Consider the following 22,852-nt stretch of genomic DNA (forward strand, 5'->3'; position numbering starts at 1 on the left):
AACTTCAGTGTGTTAACTTTTGTTATTTTATTTTATTTTATTATTAACCCTTAGAAGTCTGTTTGTTTTCTAATGAGAGACAGAAAGGGGGTGGATCCAGAAGGGAGGGGAGGTGGGGAAGAACTGGGAGGAGTAGATGGAGGGGAAACCATAAGTGGGATTATTATGAGAAAAAATGTTTTCAATAAAAGGAAATTTTTTTTCAGAAAATTGTGTGTGTGTCTATGTGTATATGTGTGTGTCTGTGTAAAGAAATATTACCAGGTATAGGCAAAGACAGCTATTCATTGGAAGCCCTCTTATTTCCCCTTCCCTTCTCTTCCTCTCCTTTCTCTCTCCTTTTCTTTTCTCCTTAAAAAAATTTTGTTTTGAGATAGGGTTTCACATAGTTCAGGGTGGCTTTAAGCCCAAGCTGAGAGTGACATTGAACTCCTGACTTCCCTGCTCCATATCTGAAGTACAGACAGAACTACCCACACAATTCCACTCGCTCTGATTTACCTCCGACTTTGCCTCATGCTGCCTTCCTGTACTGTTAATTCTAATTTTCTGTGTATGGGTATCTTGCATGTATGTATGTCTGTGTACCACTTGCATGACTGATATCGGATAAGACCAGAAGAATTCCCTCAAAAAAAGGAGTTATAGATGATTGTGAGCCACCATGTGGGTGCTGGGACTCAAATCCAGGCCTTCTGGAGGAGCAGCCAGTATTCTTAAGCACTGGGTCACCTGTCTGCTCTTTATGTCCTTCATGTGCATGGAAGTACAATGTGTGCTATTTCTCCACCTTATACAACACTTAAAAATTTTAGATCTGCCCATGACTTTCATAAGTATTTTGTTTTCTTGTAGAAGTCACTGCTGATCATTATAGAATGCCCAGACATTAAGACATGCACAGGTGGCTGTCTTTTTTCTCAGTCCCTACTTTAATGAAAAAAAAAAAACTTTTGGTATTTCACTGCCCAGTTTTTTAAAGCAGGAATAAATATTGCCTTTTGATATATATTGAGATAAGTATGTAATACTTTCTTCTTATTTATTCTTCTAGCTTATTGTAATACCATTGAAAAATAACATTGCATGGTTTAGGAATATACTGTGACAATTTGGTGTTCACATGTGTAATGAAATGATTATCAGATTCAGGTTTTTCAATGCATCCTTCATTGTACATAGTTATTCTTTCATGTGTATATGTGAGAACATTTGATACTTACTCAGAAGACTTTGAGTACAAACTGTCATGTTGTTAACTACAGTCATCATGTTATATACTGTCATGTTGTTAACTACAGTCATCATGTTATACACTGTCATGTTGTTAACTACAGTCATCATGCTATACACTGTCATGTTGTTAACTATAGTCATCATGCTATACACTGTCATGTTGTTAACTACAGTGTATAACATCATGTTGTATAACATCATGCTATGCACTGTCATGTTGTTAACTACAGTCATCATGCTATGCATTGTCATGTTGTTAACTACAGTCATCATGCTATACACTGTCATGTTGTTAACTACAGTCATCATGCTATACACTGTCATGTTATTAACTACAGTCATCATGCTATACACTGTCATGTTGTTAACTACAGTCATCATGCTATACACTGTCATGTTGTTAACTACAGTCATCATGCTATACACTGTCATGTTGTTAACTACAGTCATCAATGCTATACACTGTCATGTTGTTAACTACAGTCATCATGCTATACACTAGAGCCCCAGAGCACGCTCATAACTTAAAGTCTGTGCAACTCAACCAGCAATCTCAAAAGTTCCCTTTGACTCATCAACATGATAAAATATATTGTTTCTTTTCATCAAGATAAATTAATTTTACTTATTTTATTAATTTTTAAAAGTTTGCTTATAAAGCAATGGATTTCATTATAACATTTTTATATTTATATGTTATTGTATTTTGAAATTACAACAAAAGATAATGGGTTTCTTTTTTAAAATATAAACTTAATCTTAAAAAACATATATGTGTATGTGTGTGCCATAGTACACATGTGGAGACCAGAGAATTCCTGTGGGAGTGGCATTCTCCTCCTACCATATAGGTCCCAGGGATTAAACTCAGGTCATTAGACTTGGCAGCAAGCCCCCTTCCCTCCTGAACCACCTCCCTGGCTCCCACCATGGATTTCTCACAGAATCATGTTTTCCTAGTTAACTCAGATGTTCACTGAACACTCACTGGACTTGCTTCTAGGTAAATAGAACACAAATAAAATGCACTTTTTGCATCCTCATGGGATTAATTTGTCAAGGAAGCTTAGCTATAGCAATGCATTAACACAGAAGAGGAAGGCAAGTGAAAGTATCTTACACAGCATAAAGGAGCTGATCCACCATCAGACAACACGCTCACAAAGGAGATGACCCACCATCAGACAACACGCTCACAGGCACAGCAGCTTGTTCTGGGGCTGACTTCATTTAGGATTTTTGTATCAATATTAGGCAGAGGAATTAGTTGATAGTATTCTCTACTTGCAATATCTTTTTTCAGATTTGGAGCCCTGCATTATCTAGTCATGTTTTACAAGTGAAAGATTCTTCCTATATCCACATGGGTCCAGTGTGGACAATCGGCCCTGGAGGCTGACACTGCCTTGGTAGTGTCAAGACCACCTTCCGTTTGGGCCTGGCTTTTGAAGAACTCTTTACTCTCTTTCATAGTTATTTTCCTTAATAAGGAGTTAAGTTTTATATAGGGAAAGGCTGAGCTGTTAGTTTATGTTCTACTAAATATACACTGGCATGTCTATCTGTATTTCTGCCCATTTATCTCTCCTATGTATTTTTAATGTTTGTGATGTTTTTCCTAATGAAGAATCTATTTTATTTGTTGTATTTGAAGATCTGCTTCCTAGGTTTATTCTTAGTCTGTTCTCTTAATGTCTTCTATTTCATTAAATTCAAGTTGATTATTCTAATCAACTGCTTCTTTCTTTTTTACTTCAACTTTTACTACCTTACTACTTTTTTTTTAACTTCTTGAGGTGAGTGTAGTTGATTTACATTTAAAGCAATAATTTTCTGTGATCACAGTATTAATCACATTTTTAGGCTTTCCTATTAAGTATTTTCACAATGATCTTGAATCTATGTGCTGGAGCTCAAGCTGGGCCTGCACTTGGTGCTTGCAGCTGCTGCACTGTTAGCGCTTACAGGTGGAGGCTTCGAGAAGTATCTAGTTTTGTAATTATTTTATGTTTTTATTTCACTGTGAATAAGATTTGTACTATTTGACTTTCTGGAATTTATCAAGGACCCTTTGGTAGCCAATTATAGAATCTCCATTTGTAAACAACACTCACCACAGGATGAAGGAACTCTGTTCTCGGGGGATAAGGGGGATAAGAGTTCAATTATTAGACGATCTGCTCCAACGATTATTCAGGCCTTTAAAACACATTCTTATGTCTCTATCTTCCATGAGCAGAGACAAGTCTCCTCTTCCTCTTACCTCTCTATTAATGTAGATTTCTAAGATTTCCCTGTAGCATATTAGACATGATACACCTTTCGACTGGACTTTTTTTTTTTTTTTTTTTTTTCCCTGAACAGGGTTTCACTACATATTCCTGGCTGTTCTGGAACTTATTATGTAGACCAAACTGGCTTTGGACTCATAAAGATCCACCTGCCTCTGCCTCCTGAGAGCTGGGATTAAAGATGTACACCACCACACTCAGCTAAACTATACATCTTCTTATCCCAATACTCTTGCTTGCCACACTCAGTATTTTCTGCCTGGTTTTTAACTTAGGAAACCACAATACTTGCATTTTTCTACTTCAGGTATAAGTTACCCAGCTCTAGGTAAAGATATATGTATACATGTTCAAACATTTCATATCTGGGCTGATCACAGAGGGAGCTGGTCCTAAGGGAGGTCCCTGCTTTGGTGTAGACACCCAGGAAGGAGGGGGCATTGGAAGGAAGCAGGCATGTGTGTGGCTATTTCAACAACTCACACAGAGCTGTACCCATGCACATGGACTGAATCCAATTCAGAGCCATTTTGTAGATTAATCTGAGAGTTTCTCTAAAGCCCAATTTGAAAATCTTTCTTCTTCAAAACGTTTTTTAAAACTTTAAAAACATTTACATTTATGTTCAGAGCTGATATAAATGATCTTAATTCTGCTGTTTGCTTTTAATCTCCCTGTCTGGCAATTTGAAAAGAAACAAGGGTGTATTTGTTTCCAAAAGCAACCCCTCCACCCCCAGGGAGAGGCCTAAGGGGTGAAGTGGAACAGGGAGAACTCAGGCATCTATGCCAAGGTATCAGTGCCATGGGCATCTTATGGCAAAGAAGAATTCTAAAAAAAAGTATTAAAAGAAAACTGCTCAGGATGTGCAGGGAGCTCCCTGTGTTGGTATGCGCATGTGAGAAAGGTCAGGAGAGATGTGAGAAGAGGGACAGGGAAACATTAAACACACTTGTTATCTAAGCTTCAGGTACTAATCCGGCCTGGAGACGCTGGGATAAAACGTAACCAAGAACGAAGGAGCTAGTGATTAAGAAACTCAAGCTATTCATCCTGATGTTTAAATTTAACTATACTTAAGTTTAAAAATGAAACAGTATAGATCTTGTTAAGCAAGTTTGTACCCAAATTAAGTTCATTAATTCCTTTAAATATTTACAATTAGTCTCTTAAAAAATTCTCAAATTCTCTGGGAGAAAAAAAATTACCAACAGACAAAAAACTTAAAAAGAATTAAACATGTATAAATTGGGAAATGATGTGCAAAGTATACTTTGTGTAACTTAGACTTTCTTTTTGAGAGTCAGAGTTAGAAAATAGAAACAGCGAGAAAGGGCTAGCATGTGCATGTGCTTTCCTTGCAGCCTCCGGCACCTCCCTCGGACTCCTCATAGCTAAGATGCAGACCGCACAGCAGGCAGGCTCTTACCTAGGAGTGCCACCAGGGTGAGGAGGACCACAATGTGCTTCATTCCTCTTCTTTTATGGAAATACAGAAGGATGCAGAAAACTAGGATTTCTAAAATCTAAAAATTAAAAAGATTAAAAAAAAAAAAAAAAAGAGTAAGTTTCTCTGCTTGGTCTACAAGACGCCCCAGGCATGTGTTTGGATTTGCCTTGGTTCTAATGAGGGTTAGGGTGACTGAGGTTCACAGGGCTGATTATAAATGGAGGACACTCAGTCACCCGAAGCGCTTGAACACCACCTACCCACCAGGGACGCTGAGCCCAGCTCTCCAGGCTTGGCTCCCCGCCTCTAGTCTCATTTCTCTCAACTGTTTCCTGTCCCTGTGTGTGCTGAGCAGACAGGCACTAAATTGGGCAATCCTTCTGTAGCCACGCCCCACTGCAGAGGCTCCCAGCTCCCTCCGCCTTTGCCCTCGGCCAGCCTCCTTGCATGGTTTCCATTTTGTCTGACTATCCTTTCCTTTCACAACTTCTACGGTTTGGCAGCTGTGGTGGTTTGGATGGGAACAGCCCCATAGGTTCATGTGTTTGAATGCCTGGCCCACAGGGAGGCGTGGCCTTGTTGGAGGGGGCACATCACTGAGGAGGTGGGCTTTGAGGTCTCCTCTGCTCAAGCCAGGCCCAGTGCTGCTGAAGATCAGGGTGCAGAACTTTCAGCACCTTTCTCCAGTATCATGTCTGCCTGTGTGCCACCATGTGTCCTGGCATGATGATAATGGATTAAATCTCTGAAATGGTAAGCTAGCTCTAATTAAACGTTTTCTTTTATAACACTTTCCAGTCATGGTGCCTCCCCACAGCAATAAAACCCCAATAAGAGAGCAGCCCAGGAGAACTTATTTACCTATAAAGAACATGCAGGAAAATGGGTAGAAATCAGGTTCTCACCTGATTATGTTACATTAAGAGAAAGAAGGAAATTAGTCTCAGATTAAAACAAAAGAAAAGAAACAATTATACATGAGATTCACCCAAATTGATTCAGGGAGTGAAAATATAAATTGGATCCAGCCATTCTTTCGCTTGGATTTCTTAAGGCTTTCTATGGTTTGTACAAAGGGCCCTTTCTCACGGCACAGGGCATGGAACATTTGCTTCATGCCTGCTCTAAACTTTGGTGAGGTAAAATATAGACAGGTATAGCCAGTTCTAAAAATCACATTCATGTTTTTCCTTCTCAGACTCAGGCTTCCGAACAGATAAAACATGAGTTCTTATTATCCACAGAATCACTAGTGGCACTGGGTTCCATCTTGTGTCAAGAGGTCACACAGTTCTCCGGGGGAAACATTCAAGCAGTATGAACAACAGCTATCCTTGTATACACTTTTCTCTGAAATGCTAGCCACCTGTGGCTCTCTGGGTTCCTGCGCCTTGTGAAGAAGCCTCATTGCTGACTGGTCTGTGAACCCAATGTGCACCACTCTCCTTACACCAGCTCACCCGTCCTTCCATGCTCAGGAGGCAGGTGCTGGGATTATCTTCATTTCATGGGTGAAGAAATGGAGGTTTGTTGTGTACGTGGAGCATGTTAAAGGATACCGCCTCTGGCATGTTGAATAATGCAGCCCAGCCAGAGGCCCAGGTTCTAAATACCCAGAACATTTGTCTACATTATGGCATTTGGCACTGGGGTTTTACAGCTGTGGTTAAGGCTATGGGCCTGAAATAGGAGGTGACCCTGGGTGATTCAAGCCAAGCCCTGCAAGCAGAAGTCACTGTCTCAGAAAGACTGGGCAAGCCCGAGCCAAGCACTGCTGAGGACCTGCAGGAGCTGAGAAGTGACAGATTCCTTTCTGGAGGCTCTGGCAAGGAACAGAGCCTGCTAGCACCAAAATCCTAGTCCAGGGGCCTGAACTAGACTTCTGGCCTAGAACACAGTAATACACTTCTATTGTTTGAAGCTGCCCCATTTGTGGCAAATTGTTATGGAATTCATAGAGAACTGATTCAGGTTTTGACTCTTGAAGTCATTCCCAGGGAAATCATCTTCAGGATAAATTTTCTGAGTTGGTTTCAGAATTTTGTTTAATTTCTTTTTTTCTTTTCTTTCCTCTCATTTTTTGTCCTCTCTCCTTTCCCTCTCCCCGCCCCTCCCCCACCCCATCCCATTTTTTAAGACAGTGTCTCTCTACATAACCCTGGCTAGCCTGGCCTAGAACTCACTATGTAGACCAAGATGGCCTTAAACTCACAGAGATCCACCTGCCACTGCCTCCCCAGTGCTGGGATTAAAGGTGTGTGTGGTGTGTGTATACATGTGTGTATTGGTGTGTGCACCTGTGTGTGTGCATGTATGTGTGCACATTGGCATGTATGTACGTGTCTGTGCGTGTGTGTTGTGTATACATTGGTGTGTGTGTGCATGTGTGTACATGTGTGTGTTTGTGTGTATGTGTGTGCATGCTTGTACATGCAAGAGCCGTGTGTGCTTATGTCCACTGGGCCATCTTTCCAGCCCCACCCTTTTCTCTCTTTCATTCAAACGACTTCTCTGTCTAACAGAAATAGGCTCTGTCAAAGTTCTCTGTGGATGGATTTGACCCTTGGTAGTCAGTCGTACTGGTCCTGCATAGACAGTTCAGTGACACGTTCAAGTGTTCCCTCCAGAGAAAGGCAGCCTTGCTTGGAGTTCTGACTCTATGAATTTGTATTCATCAACATGGCTAAGCTATTGGACTCTCCCTAAGCCTCAGTTTCTTCTTCTGGGAGGTGAAGAAGACGACATGCCCACGCACAGGCCTGCTGCACAGTGACACGGAGACCGAGAACAGAAAGCTGTGCACAGGCCTTGCCTGCGCTGTCAGAGTGGTCCACGTCCGTGTCCTGCTGCAGGCAGTGTTGTTTTCTTCCAGACAACAAAGCAAAGGGATCTCATGCAAGAGTTGTTTAACAGAAAACAGTTTTCTTCCTCCGGGTTCACAGCACCAGATGGTGTGTGTTCAATCAGCGTTGTCAGAACTGCAGACTTAATAATCAGCATTGGGGCAGAGATTTACTCCAAATGATAGGTTTGGCCCCTGCTGCTGCTGATTTGAGGAAAGAAAATGAGCACTGTGTAGATTATCGTGTGAAGGATTTTATGTTCAGAACAGAGGTTTCAATTTGAGTAGTTTATTGGAAAGTCTGGGTGGGCAAAACAGCCACCACCAAGCCTGCCAAAGAGTATGATGTAATTTAGGCTTAGGGCTGTACTTCCTAGGAGGGCTGCAAAGACCACGTTAACAGGTGGATTGCTCAAGGAATGGCTCTACAGCTCCTTGGCCAAGCCGGACATACAGGACTAAGGAGAGCAAACCCTCTCCTTTTTAAAGGACACTCTTATCCCACTTATACGCATGGCAGATTCCTCAGGAGATGTGTTCTATATATTTACAAATTACTCTGAGCTTGAGATTCCATTCAGCCTTGACTTTTGACAGGTTTTGCTGAAGAGAACTATTCCTCTGTGGTAGAGAAGCCTGGAAAAGCTGGGCCAGTGGTTGAGCAGAGAGCACGTTCTTCTCCCCTGGTCAGTGACACAGACTTCTCAAGTCCCTTTCCTGAACAAGGGCGCTAAGCAGGGGGTAGGCTCCTCGCCTTGTGACAAGGCACCCACTTCCACAGGGAACTGGACATAGCACAGGCACCCATGGTCCTTGGAAACACACAGGCGAGAGCAGTAACTTTACAGCCCCTTGGTGGAAAGACTTTTGAATATTTTATTAATTTGACATGTGATTCTAATCAGTCCTGAAAAGCGATTCAGATACTGTATTTATACTTAGTGTAATACAGAAACATATGAACCACTTGCTAGTCATTAGGCAAATTAGTCTTTTGGGGTAGTGTTGAGACATAGTGTTGCTATGTATCTCAGTATAGCCCTGAACATGTGATTCTTCTGCCTAGGCTTCCAAAATGTTTTAGTTACACTCATGTGCCGCCACCACACCTAGCTCAAAAAAACAGTCTTAATGTAATTATGACCTTTGTAAAAATAAAACACCAAACACAACAGTAAAAAGCCCCACCTAATCTACCACATCTGAAAAGTGAACATTGATTGTTAAGATATTCAACATATTTAACCCAAAATGTAGCTCAAAGGTGTTAGCATAGAACTGACCACTCCCGTAGTTCTTAGAGATGTAGTTACAAATGAATTAGATTCCAGACTAGAATAAAAGTCCCCTAATGGTAAATGTGCCGCTCGAGTGTAACTATTATTTGTTTTTGTTTTTGTTTTTTTCAAGACAGGGTTTCTCTGTATAGCCCTGGCTGTCCTGTCCCGCCTGGTGATTGTAACTATTATTAAAGAATTACTTTATGCTATCTTACAAATACCTGGAAGTAGTTAAACTTTTCTGTGTGGAATTTATTTTGAAATAGACTTCATTAATACAATATGGCTTTTGGAAGTAGAGGTCTCTTCTAGGATTATAGAGTTTTGTCTATAAGAATTCTTCTCAAGGGCTAGAGAGATGGCTCAGTGGCGAAGAGCACTGACTGCTTTTCCAGAGGTCCTGAGTTCAATTCCCAGCAACCACATGATGGCTCACAACCATCTGTAATGGGATCTGATGCATTCTTCTGTTGTGTCTGAAGACAGCTTCAGTGTACTCATAAACATAAAATAAAGAAATAAATCTTAAAAAAAATTCCTCTAGGCAGTGGTGGCACACGCCTTTAATCCCTGCACTTGGGAGGCAGAGGCAGGCAGATTTCTGAGTTCGAGGCCAGCCTGGTCTACAGAGTGAGTTCCAGGACAGCCAGGGCTACACAGAGAAACACTGTCTCAAAAAACAAAAACAAACAAACAAACAAACAAACAATAATTCCTCTCTATTGCCCAGGTTACATGTTCTATACTATACTATACTATACAGTATGTTGACTGAGTGAGGGAATAATTGAATGTAAGAGCTAGCTTTGAGGCCATTTCTCTGTGAGGGTTGGGATGAGAGTGTAACTAGGAGGAGTTGGGGAGGATGGGTAGCTGTAGCCAACTGTATATATGTATGCAAGTCTCAAAGACTAAAAATATTAAAGAGTTAGCTTTAGAAAATAGCAAAAATGTAATTAAACTTAGAGTGTTTTGTCCATCTACAGGCTTAATAAATGGTTTGTGGGTAGGGGCTACATCCCAGTAGTAGTAAATTGCCTACAGTGTGTACTTACTCTGGTTTCAATCTCCAGTACCATGAAGGAAAAAAAAAAAAACCAGAAAAGGGAACATTTATAAAGCCAGTTTTGTCTGCTTCAGATGTATTTTCTGGTATTAAAAACAATACAAGATATGTCATCATTAAACCATGCGCTTTATTCCAGGAAAGAAGGCTTGATGCATCTTTAATCTCCAGAGGATCTAACTCAGACTATTAATTTTCTGGTCACAGGTTATGTCACTCTTGTTACTGGATGAAGCATTTGTTTTGCCTGCAGGCAAAAAGTCATAATGTGTTGGTCAGATTTCAGGCCTGCACTACCATGACATATTCAATAAAGTGTAAGGAACAGAAGTAAATCAGAGATTAAAGCTCCTTCTAGTGTTTAGAGTTGATTGACGAAAGCTGTGGTAGTTAAGTGACCATGGTGATGGACATGTAGGAAAATAATAGGGCAGAGTGAAGGTACAGACTATGAAGGCTCTGGAAAGCTGGGAAGCCCAATGCCCAGAACTGAGGTAAGGGCAGGGGCTATGGAGGTATCAGGAAGTGACAGGGTGTAAATGCAGTCTATGAGAATGAAACCATGGCTATCAACATATTAGAGACATGTGTTTCTTTAGGTAGGGCATTGAGTGATGAGCTGTCTGATTGACTGATGAACCAATAACTCTCCTGTGATAGAGCATTGTTGGAATAGAGGACAGATAAATAGATAATCAAATCTTAATGTGGCCTGTAAAATGTATAGGAAATGGAGAAACTAGTTTTGTAATATTTCCACAGTAGAATTTCATCCATCAGGATAAATTTGTAGGGAGCTGGAGGGGTTGTAGGTCAGAAGAGGCAGGGCACTTTTTTTTTTTCTTGGCAGAGGAACCCACAGGCACAATGGTACCAGGTAGTCACATGGCTGGAAGGGTGATGCCTGCAGCTGTGCTGATGCCTGCAGCTGTGCTGAGGCCTGCAGCTGTGTGAATCCTGCAGCTGTGCTGAGGCCTGCAGCTGTGTGAATCCTGCAGCTGTGCTGAGGCCTGCAGCTGTGCTGAGGCCTGCAGCTGTGTGAACCCTGCAGCTGTGTGAATCCTGCAGCTGTGCTGAGGCCTGCAGCTGTGCTGAGGCCTGCAGCTGTGCTGAGGCCTGCAGCTGTGCTGAGGCCTGCAGCTGTACTGAGGCCTGCAGCTGTGCTGAGGTACTGATGAAGATCAGCAGGGGAGACTCTGTTTCTTAAGGCAGTGCTGGCATGGCCTTAGAAATAGATGATGACAGCTCAGATTAATGCAACGGCAATGGGACAATAAAAGGGGGGGGGGTCAAGAGCAAGAGACTTGATAACACAGAAGGATGGAGAGTGGGGAACCCAGCTGTGAGAGGCGTCAGGTGTAGCTCAGGTTTCTAATATGGCAGGCTGACACAGAAAAGATGAGAGATTTTGGCAGCCAAATCCTGGGTTCAGATTCTACTTGCGTTTGAGGAAGCTATGGGACGTTCATGAAGCGATGAGTCATGAATGGATGTGGAGGAGTCAGGGGGCCTGGGAGGGAGAGGTGGGTATGGACAGCAGGGAGTGAGCTGTGTGAACAATGGCCTCTGTGCTGAGTAGGTGTTTGCTTGTTTACTTGTTTGTTTGTTTTTAAATCAACTTGATCCAAACTAGAGCTGTGTGGGAGGGAACCTCAAGTCCATCAGATTGGCCTAGGGGCATATCTGTGGAGGCATTTTTTTTTTAAATTAATGACTGCTATGAGGGACTCAGGCCAGTGTGGCAGTTGCACCCCTGGCTGGTGATCTGCATTGTGTAAGGAAGTGAAAGAAAATTTTAAAATAGGCCCAAACTAATAAAATAGCAGGGCCCTGTGATTCCTTTTCCTAACCTAAATAGTTAAAAATGACTGTCAGCAGGTTTGGGCCCAGTTAATTAGTTACAGAAGATGTGAGGTTACAAGTCAAAGGCCTATTAAATCATCCAAAGAACTGGCTGGCCATGAAAGATAAAAAATATATAAGGACATCCTTAGAAGAACAGAGATATGTCCAAATGAGTAATGGGCCATCTGGTGTTCTTCCACCTTTTCCCTGTTTGGGCCCGTTCGACTTATACAGCCTGCTGATGTTCAAAAATGTAAAACAACAAATCATGTATACCCACGTAAAAATCTCCCACTTCCCCTACCTCTTGCCTATAAAAAGTCCTAATCCTGTGAGCCTCGGAGTCAGTCCCTATATCTCCTATGTGAGATATGGAGATATGGGCTGGTTCAGAGCTCTGATATTAAACTGCCTCATGTGTTTGCAGCAAGCCGGTCTCTCGTGAGTTTTTGGGTGGGCGCCGTCCTGAGACTTGAGTGAGAATCCCCCTTTGAGTTTTTTCTTTTTTAAATTTAATTTAATTTTATATTTTATTTACATTTCAGATGCCATCCCCTTTCCCCATTTCCCCTCCCTAGAAAACCCCTATCCCATGCCCCCTTTTCCTTTTTGCTTTTATACAATTTTTTTTAGTGTTAGTCAAAGGCTTTATACGTTTGGTAATGCTCAATCAGAAGTGTAACCCAATACCCAACCTAGATATATAAACTGTTTTTGACTGGTGGAGACACGTGGACATCTGCCTCCATGCCCCCCCCCTTTCTCTCTCTCATCACCTTGCTTCTCCTCTCCTTCTTCTCCTCCTCTCCTTACTCCATCTCTTCCTCTCAGTACTCCTTTCCCCTTAGCTCCTCCTACATATCACCCTTCCTGTTAAAATAACACTTTTCTCTCAAATACAATTAGAGCATACTTATTCCTATTTGTACCATAGAGGTACAAGATAGTCCTAATACCCAGTCCATCATTTTGTTGACTAACCATAACCTCTGTCATCTCTCCTAACTAAAACACTTAGTTTTGAACCTGGCTTTTTTCTTGGCTTAGAATAAATGTCAGCTGAAAACTCAGATCTTTTCTCTCAAAGTAAATAGCCAGGATTGGCTATTAGACTATAGGTCTTCAACCCCATCAGAAATCTAGAATGACTGAGTTAACTGAAATTATGGGAAGCACAAAGCATAGCTTCTAAAACTTAGCCAATTTATAGAGACCTCTGAACACCTCGACAGCCCCTATACTACAGAACGTTGGAGCATCAAATCTTCAGCCTTCTGGCCCAGAATCATCTGACAGACCTTAGTGCTGCAGAATTATTAAGGGCTGATTACTCTGTCTAGGCAGATATAATCAGTCGACTATTCTGCAATTTTTTCTTTATACTTACCAGATGCAGCTACTATATCAAATAAACACCCCAATTAATATCTTTAAGTCTCTATTATACCAGCTCCCTCCTCTCTCCCTCTTCTCCCTCCCTCTTCTCCCTCCTTCTCCCTCCCTCCTCCCTCCCACCTTCCTTCTTCCCTTCCTCCTTCTATCCTCCCTCCCTCCCTCCTTCCTCACTCCCTTCTTCCCTCTCTCCCTCCCTCCCTCTCCTCCCTCTCTCCCTCCCTCTCTCCCCCTTTCTTTCCTCTCATCCCTTAGGACTGTACCACTGCTATTGCTTTGACCTCAATGAGGACTTTTTGGGAAGATGCTTCATCAGTGACTTAGTATCTCACATCCTTCAGTACTTCACATGCACTTACACTTTAGTAATTCACTGTGTTGAGAAGAATGGGTTGCATGGGTTTTCTAACTCTGTAGCTACCAATAGTCTAGAGAGTATACTTTAGAAACAGTAAAATATTTAGAACTCTTACCACATAAACCAGGAACTGCCAGCCAACAAAGTAATATTGTACTGTTCTTGCTGAGATAGCTTGGGTGATATTTGGAGCAAAATTCACCAATAAATACATTCCTGCAAATGCTAGTGTCATACCTTTGAATAAAAAAGAAAAGACAAACCAAAATTAAAAAAAAACTATTAAAGTTTTTCCTTTTTCATCTTTCCATTTGGGACAGGGTCTTGCTATGTAGTCTTATCTGACTTGAAACTCATTCTGTAACACAGGCTGGCCTTGCCCTCACAACTCCTCTTTACTTAGTCTTCTAAATACTGGGATTACATGTTTCCATTGTCAGGATTGGCACATTAAAGCTTTTGATATACGCACCAGCTAGAAGGATACGTTATTTGTTAAAATGCAGGCAGTTCCCCGTACCCCTGCTCCCCAGCCCCAAATGGTCCTATTAAAACACAAGTCACCAAACTGTCCCTAAAGAGTACCACATTCTTAAGGGAGAATAAAATCCAGGGAGTAGACAGAGCATGACATAACTTCAGACTTTCTCTGTTGTTCCAGTTGGATCCCATCTTCTTCAGAGAAGTTAGTCAGACTGCTTCCACACCATGAAGTACACAGCGGATCTACATGGATCTAGGTCTATCTCTAGTATATGGACACGCCAAGACTAGAGGGTAGGGAAGTCCACCTCATGATGGCCAACTTTCTGCTCACTCCTCCCTGGAGCCTGTGAGCTTGGGCGATCTAGACTTTGAAACTCGACAGTGGGCACTTTAACTGCTGTCACTGATGGCAGTCCTTCCAGAAGTAACTGTGGTGAGAGGGATCTCCTCACTGTAGAGACCCAATCTAGAATCCCAGGTTAGCTTAGGAAAGACAGATCACACCATAAACTTAATTATTATCTGGTCACAATTTCAGCATTACTTAGAACACGGGGGCTGTGCACAGGAGAATCAGCAACGGGGGAAGGGAAGGCAGGCCTTTATGAAAGTATTAAAACCAGCCTATTTATTATAAGTAGCAGCCTGAGAAAAATTTATCTAAGTAGCCCTTTTTAGGAACTACAGTTGAAAAATACCTTCTTCTTACCACTGAGTGTTAGCATTTTGTCTAGGCTCTGCCCCACAGTTACCTGACAACAGCCAGGTGTGCCTGACTCATCATGAAAGGGGCTGCTTGCTCCCTCCTCTTTCTCTTGCTCTTGCCTTCCTGCTCCTATTCTGTCCTCTTGTCCCTTACCCCCTCTCTCTCCATGTGCTCATGGCTGGTCTCCTCTTCCTTTTCTCTTTTCTCTCCTCTTCTCTTCTCTTCTCTTCTCTTCTCTTCTCTTCTCTTCTCTTCTCTTCTCTTCTCTTCTCTTCTCCTCTCCTCTCCTCTCCTCTCCTCTCCTCTCCTCTCCTCTCCTCTCCTCTCCTCTCCTCTCCTCTCCTCTCCTCTCCTCTCCCCTCCCCTCCCCTCCCCTCCCCTCCCCTCCCCTCCCCTCCCCTCCCCTCCCCTCCTCTCCTCCCCCCCCCCATTCTCTGTCTCTACTACCCTCTTAACTCCTCTCCTCATGCCCTGAATAAACTCTACTCTATACTATACCGTTGTGTGGCTGGTCCCTCAGGGGGAAGGGATGCCTCAGCATGGGCCCTCGGAGGCACCTCCACCAGACATAGTCCTTCTCTTTTTAACTTTTTATAAACACATTGTTAAGCACATCTCTGTTGTGGATATAATTCACCAACAGCCTTGAATAAAACTGGATCACCTGGTTTGTCTGTAAAGTCTCACAGTTTGAGGTGCTGATCTCCTACCCCTCTTAACTACATGGTATAGGTTTTGAACTCGGTTTATGAGAACAAGCAGTATTTAATGTTACAGAAGCTGTACAACTATCTATTTAGGGTATCATAAAGCTACAGATAAGTTTTCTCTTACTTATTCTATAACAGACTGTAAAAACAAGATCATACACATGATTTTCAGAGTTATTTCTAGTGACAACTTTAAAAATAAAAAAAAATATATGTATTATTAAACCCTGTACTAAATGCAAAGTAATAGAAAGTACATATGTGAACTTGGAGAACAATATTGGTCAGTCATGATTTTTCCTTGTAAAACAAAAGGTTATTTCAAATTAGGTTCCTAGGAGGAAGACGGTTTTTAAAAACAAGTTTTCTGAACTTGCTGTGATAAAGCAGCCTAAATCCCCTAGGCATACTTTAAAACTTCTCAGGGCCTTCCAAGTGTTCCATTTTTGGGGAGTTCAAATTTGTATTGACTTTTAAGTCCCTTTACCAACGATTCTCTCCTCACCTTACATGACCCAGTTCCCACTAACTGTTCCTATGCCATGATGTAATTTGGAGTTGGTGACACACATGGTACAAAATTCCAGAGGGTCCTATAGGGTCAGCTAAAAGCCGAAAGTCTCACTCACTGGCCATTGCTGGCTCAGCAGTCAGCCCGGGACTCCTTGCTAGGCTCCCTCTTCCAGAGCTGCCTGAATATGAGCTCTGTTGGTCTCCTGTAAGCAGGACACTATTGAAACTGCTTCTCATCCTATACTCCCACTTACACTGTGAAGATGTAAGACAAGCTCTCCCTTTCAAGTCTGCTCAGTGTTCCGCCATTTGAAGGCAGTTTGTTTTTTTTTTACTTTATTTTCAACACCGTTTTGCACCTGCTTCTGCAGTTCTGTCTTGGCACTTTTCTTTCTTAATTGCATTTCAAAACAAAATACAAACAGAATAGCCAAGGACTGTACTACTAGGCCTTCAGTTGCTTCATTTGAGCCTCCAGTTACTGTGAGTCAGGAAGGTAACCCTACAGCAGCACCTTCATCCTTATCCTCAATAATTTTAATTTTGGGTACCTCAGGATACCTTTGTCTTCTAACAGGTGTATGCTTGCTTGTTTTATGCCACCTGTATTTTTTGTTGTATCAGTTGGTCTTCTTTGGAGACAGGGTCTTCTTAGGGAGACAATAGGCCTGCCTCACCTTGGACTCTTCAATGCTGGGAATGACAATCTATGGTTTCATGCTTATTTGTATTATTTAAGGTGACCACCTATTGCCTTTACAGACTATTCATCTTTTTGGAAAGATTTAAAAGTGTTGAAGTCACTTGTACTTCCTTAAAATGTATTTATAACACACCCTTTTCTGCCTATGGCCTGAGCCATCAGTTCCTGCTCCATTTTATTTCACAGTGATGCGCTGTCTCTTCTTTTGAAAGATGCAGATTTCTAACTTAGGAGACTTGCTGTTTACCCTCTGTGGCCTTGTCGGAAGGAGTCATAAATTGAAGCCCCAGGAAGCAGGCTGCATAAATGTGCTCCCAGCTGCATCCCTGGTCAAGGTGGATCCTGTAAATCTATGCCCTTGAGAGACTAGAATTTCACTCTTTCTTCCTAGCCAGAAGACTTCAGGCAAATTATTCATCCTGGCGGAACTGTCTCATCTTTAAATAGGAATTAAGCCATCATACCTTTTAGATATGGGAAGTGTAGCTCTCTAAGAGGCCAGTTAAGGCAGATGGATATGCTAGACACTTAGTCAGCCTGGGAGAGATACATTTCAGGATATTGACTGTCTACTGTGAGTCAGCTAAGTTCACCCCAAAAATTCATTTAAAATTGTATTTCTCTTAGGATAGCCCAGAGACAAATGAGGCTATCTATAAAGATGCTCTTATTCAATTTGACAGTGGAGGAGGGTATGGTCCAGAAGGAATTGGCTGGATTCTTGACTGTTTAGGGAAGACCTTCCCCCTTTGATTTTAAAATAAAACAGGAGGCAGGAAACAATGTAACAAACAGAACAGACTAACACATAGAGGCACTGGCCTTCCGGCTACAGCTAGTTCTGAGACCTGAAGGATGAGCACTGAAATCTGAGGATCAGAGGCGACAAAAACCACTGAGTCTAGACGGTGGGTGATACCCCAGTTCAGGGATGTGCCCCAACCTTCGCTTCATGCCCTAACCTACAGCACGTGGATGGTGGGATGGTCTGGGCTCAGCCAAGCATTGTGGAGATAGCGTAATAGATTGGCAGAGCCATCTCCCATGCTGGAGTCTCATGGGTGCCAGGGCCAGTGCCTGAGCAGGGTAGCAGCGAGAACACATCACTTGTGGCCTCAGGCCTTGCCTAGATGGGAACATGGCAGCACCATAACAACAAGCCAGATTGGGTGCCGCCGTTTTAAATATTAACAGTAACAGTAGCCCCCTTGTCTGTGGGAATACATTCTATAGCCACCCTGTGCCTAGAATCTAAGACGGTACCAATGCCTGTTTTCACATCTACTATGATATGATAATGCTTACTTACAATTAGGCACAATAAATGATGAACAATAACAACAAAGTAATCTACTTCAACAAATTACTTAAAACTTACAAATTGCTTACTTCTGCAATTTTCTATTTAACATTTTTGGAATACAATTGACTGCAAGTCACTAAATCCACACATTTAATAAATATATGTGTAAGGGCAAACTGTTTACTATTATATAATTATATTATTATGACATCATAAAGAAATCCTATAACATATAACATACAATGTATACAATGTATAATCTTTATTACACCTACATTTGACAAGTGAAAAAAATGAATCAGGAAGGCTTCTGCCTGTGATTTTTCAGCCAGTAAGCAGAAAGCTTGGTTTGCACCCCAGGTAACCTATTTTCTTGACCATTAACATTCAAATACCAAGTGAATACATTTGTAGGGCTGCTGAGTCAGAAGCATGCACATGTCAGTCTACCTGAGGGAACCCGTATACTATACGGAGCACACAGAGCCTAGACAGTCGGGGCTCACTGCCCTTGCAGAGGGCCCTAGGATCCTTGACTAGTTTCAGGTGATTTTAATCCTGAATTTCCTTTAGGAGAGTATTTCCAAATGGGTGTTCCCTAGAACAAGTTTAAAGAGGATTTACTCCCCACCAACAAACACTTGTAAGACATCAAATGTGATTGGGAAGAAACGAGTTAAGCCGGGGCAGCTCTTTTTCCTGGGAGACTGCTCAGGTAACCAGTATGTTGACATTTCCTATGAACCGCCGAGAAGACAACAACGTTGTCTTACTTTCTAAATGTATCTGACCATTTGTATTGTTCTGAAGTAGTGTTTTGAGGTGTATTTTATACTTAGGAAATCTTGACATTTAATGGGCTTGCTATGAAAAATGCAGCCTTTGTCTCTAGGAGTCTTGGAGCAGGTTACTGTCTGCTCCAAGACTCCCAGAGACACTTAATGGATGAAGCGTCCGAGCCTGGAACCAGGCAGACTGGTTTGCTGCCTCCTCAATGCACCGCACTAAGAGGGATGTAAGCAGTTCTGGCTGATGTTCTGTTTACCAGATTACTATTTTTTAATTAAAATTCTAAACTTTAGTTTTATAACTCCCAGGATTGTCTTGACCTGACTTCTGAGAGCCTTCGGTTTTAAATTTTTCAGCTAACTTGACTCCAAACAGTTCTTTTGGGCACTGCATTATCTCTAGATTGACGAGAATCCAAGGATTTCTCTCTTGGAATACTGGAATGATGAGCTGTATTGATTAATACTAGGGAAGCAATCGAGTCTAGATTCCTCAGGCTCAGGTATTAAGCAGTCCCGGACTCAGCATCAGAAAGGCTTCCCATCTTGAGGCTGCTCTGAAATAAAAATGGCACTCTGTCCTCTCAGCTAGAATGGCACTTAGCTTGGCTGGATTCTTATTCTAGACAAAAGAACCCAACCATGCTGATCTTGGAGCAGGGTGAGAAGAAGGAAACTAAGTGCCTTGATCTCACCATCAACCTAGGGAAACCATTGTAGGCGCTTGAGGTATCAAGTTTCTGGTCTTGGGGGAGTGCTGAGGACTTTACTGTAATTTGTATTTTGATGATGTTATTATCTGGGCCTAAGTCAATGTGGTTTTCACAGATTAGATTGACACTTTGATGACTGATGGAGAAGAAGGAAACATTGTAGTCTTTGTCTAGGTGAAGGAAAGAGAGGAGTCTGGTGTTCTCTTTCTTTCTTTCTTTCTTTCTAAATAATCATTAAAATAATTTAAAATTATTAATCCACTAAGAATCAGAGCAGGGGCCAAGGCCCGTCAGTGAGTTAATTAATAATGGCTGGTGAGTCCTTTCAGACAAGGCTTTTGTGAGGTCATTTTTTGAGGCTTGTGGTGAAAAACTTTGGGCCAGAGAGCAACATTTGGCAGTAAATTAGTTCAGCTTGTTTCCACATGGCCTCAAATCTTCATTTGTTCCATCACGAAACACAAACTTTCATTTGTTTGAAGCAGGGGAAAAATAAATGATATTCCTTCTCACAATCTGACAATTTAATTTTTAGCGTGCACATATGTTAGCCTTTAGGAAAACACTAGCTACTCTTTCCCCTGTTTGGTTTTTGTTCATCTAAAAGAAAAGAAAAAAACCAAACCCTGCATTCTTAGCTTTTAACAGAAAGAGCCAAAGTAACAAAGGCACAAAGAAAATACACATTACTGAATGAGGCAGGAGAGTGTCCCTGGACTCCCATGTGATCGAGTTAGCACATCTTAGGTAGTGATAATCTCATGGCCTTCCTTGCTGAAGGAGATTGTATGGAAAGGATGACTTACCTACTTTCCCATCGATAACACAACACTAAAGGTAAGAACTGATCTCTCTCAACCGTGGCGTGAAACAAAGGCCACTTAACAGTGCCATTCCCACCAAAGCCACAGACTAGAGCCCTGGAGACCTTACTCAAGTGTGTCCTGGGGTTTCCTCTGACTAACTGGAGAGTGTGGGAGTGGTTCTAGTAGTCATAAAAACAATGGCTAACGTTTTTCAGTACTTACTATGTGACAGGCCCTGTTCTAAGAATTTTAATATACACATTCATTCATATGTAATAGAATCTGACGTCTAAAGATGAGGAAATTGAGGCTTAAAGAATGTATTTAAATAACCTCACATGTTGCATGGCTTTAGGGGCGTATCCTAGACCAAAGCTCCTGCTCTGTCAGGTTGCCATGGTTACAACACTGCTCTGTCACCTGCCAATTATGTGACCCTGGGAAAGTTACTTCATCTCTCTGATCCAGTTTGCTTCTGGAAATGGGTTTGTTCCCACAGTTAAACAATATATTCAATGTAAAATACACAATAGTACCTGGTAAAAAGAAATGTTTAAGAGTTGCTGGCTGCTGTTAACACACATACATCAAAAGATCTCAGGACTAATATGAGGCTTTGCTCTATTTTGATGTTTTCTTGGTGTGTGGAGATGAAGATGCCCCCATCTTTCATGTTGCATTTTTAGTATAACCTTCTGGAAATCTCTTGGGAATGATACTGATCATAGTAATTATGCTGATTATACTGAGAGATATTTATATTTCTCACATAAAACTACAGTGGCCACACAGTGTGAAGTGCACATAGCAAAGCTGAATCCGCGGGAGGAAGATGGTTTCTTTGCTTCCGTAGTGTTCAGTTGACTTGAGACGTCAGTGTTCCTACTTTACCAGTTGCAGTAGTTAGGGTCCCGTTTGCTCTCCCCGAGTTCTTCAGGAAGCAGCTGCAGCACAGGCACGAGGAGAAGCTTACTTCACTTCTCTATTCATTTTTGAAAAAGTTTTAAATTTATTTTGTGTTTGTAAACCTCTTGGCTCATGTATATCTATCCTTCAAAAAAGGGTATCAGGTCCCTGAGAGCTGGAGCCGTGGAGGCTGTAAGCAGCCATGTGGTGCTGGCACTTGGACCAGGGTCCTCTACAGAAGCAACACTTTTAACTGCTTACCAAACTTAACGGCTGAGCCACCTGCCTGGCTCCACCACTTCTATTCTTTGCTCACACTTGCTGTGTTGGCTGCTGAGTTCCTGAATGCCCCTCTATATCCTACATCAGCTCTATGCCAGTCTTTCCCATAAGTATAGTTAAGACAGTCTTCCATGGATGTTCACAGGCTAACCTAATCTAGACAGTCCCTCACTGAAACTCTCTTCCTTGGTGATTCTATGTTGTGCCAAGTTAACAGTTAAAAGTGCTCACCACAGTCCCTGACTACAAATAATTTACCTTCAATGATAAATTATATAAATGAACACGTTTTTCAAAATAAGTCATATATATAATACTGGTATCTGCATCATCTCTGCTTTTAGCTGTGGACATGACCAGCTGCTTCAAGTTCCAGCCACTGTGACCACCCAGCAGTAATGAACTGTAGTGTGAATTTGTTACCCAAGGAAACTGTCTATTCCTTAAAGTTGTATTTGTTGGTATATCTATCTTAAACTCAGCAACAGAAAAAAAAACTAGAACAAGATTTCAATCATAATTATCTCTTTATCACTGTTAGTCAAGACAATTTTACAGTAATAGTCAAGACAGGAAATCCTCTATTACCCAGCTATACAATCTTATTAAATTGGGTAAATTTAGTAACCACCCATTAACTACAAAAGATAACAGGTGTCGGATGAAAGGATTTGAAGTTCCCCCATGACATTTGATAATTAAGAAAAATAATACAAAACCTTTTTTTTTTTTTTTTTTAGCTTTTAAAACCTATGTGTTGGTTGTTTCTATTTCTGATTTCACATGACTTTCCCAAATGATCCTATAAAATACAACATATAAAAAGGATGTTGTTACAAAAAGGATGTTGGAAAAGATATAATCACATATAAATGATTTTGAAAGACATTTTAACTATGAAATATTAGACAATGTTGACTGAAAACTTTCCCAGCAGAAACAAACCAAAGTGGAAAGGAAAAAGTGAATACACTTTCAAGATATTATACTCAAGGAAAACGGGGTGTGTGTGTGTGTGTGTGTGTGTGTGCTCAGCATACCACAACTGCTGTCAAATCCAGAGCTCACATTAAAAACAAACAAACAAACAAAGAAACAAACAAAACCAACTCTCTGGAAGAGGGTAGGCATTGTTTTGTTTAAAGTGCATAAAGTATCCATTATTCATTATCATAT

At 41.5% G+C, this 22,852-nt stretch overlaps 1 protein-coding gene across 2 annotated transcripts in view; it reads right to left on the minus strand.

The window, feature by feature from the left end:
- Positions 1-22,852, minus strand: part of Nipal2 (NIPA like domain containing 2) — an 84,578-nt gene that overhangs the window by 15,640 nt on the left and 46,086 nt on the right. For both annotated transcript variants that reach the window (XM_034517386.2, XM_034517387.2), the window contains exons 5-6: positions 13,876-13,997; positions 4,957-5,053 (exon numbers count right to left, since the gene is read on the minus strand). In XM_034517386.2, coding sequence (XP_034373277.1) covers positions 4,957-5,053; positions 13,876-13,997 — 219 coding nt within the window. The remainder of the gene's footprint in view (positions 1-4,956; positions 5,054-13,875; positions 13,998-22,852) is intronic.

This window comes from Arvicanthis niloticus, chromosome 13 (genome assembly GCF_011762505.2).
Source record: "Arvicanthis niloticus isolate mArvNil1 chromosome 13, mArvNil1.pat.X, whole genome shotgun sequence".
In the NCBI taxonomy this organism is placed as follows: domain Eukaryota; kingdom Metazoa; phylum Chordata; class Mammalia; order Rodentia; family Muridae; genus Arvicanthis; species Arvicanthis niloticus.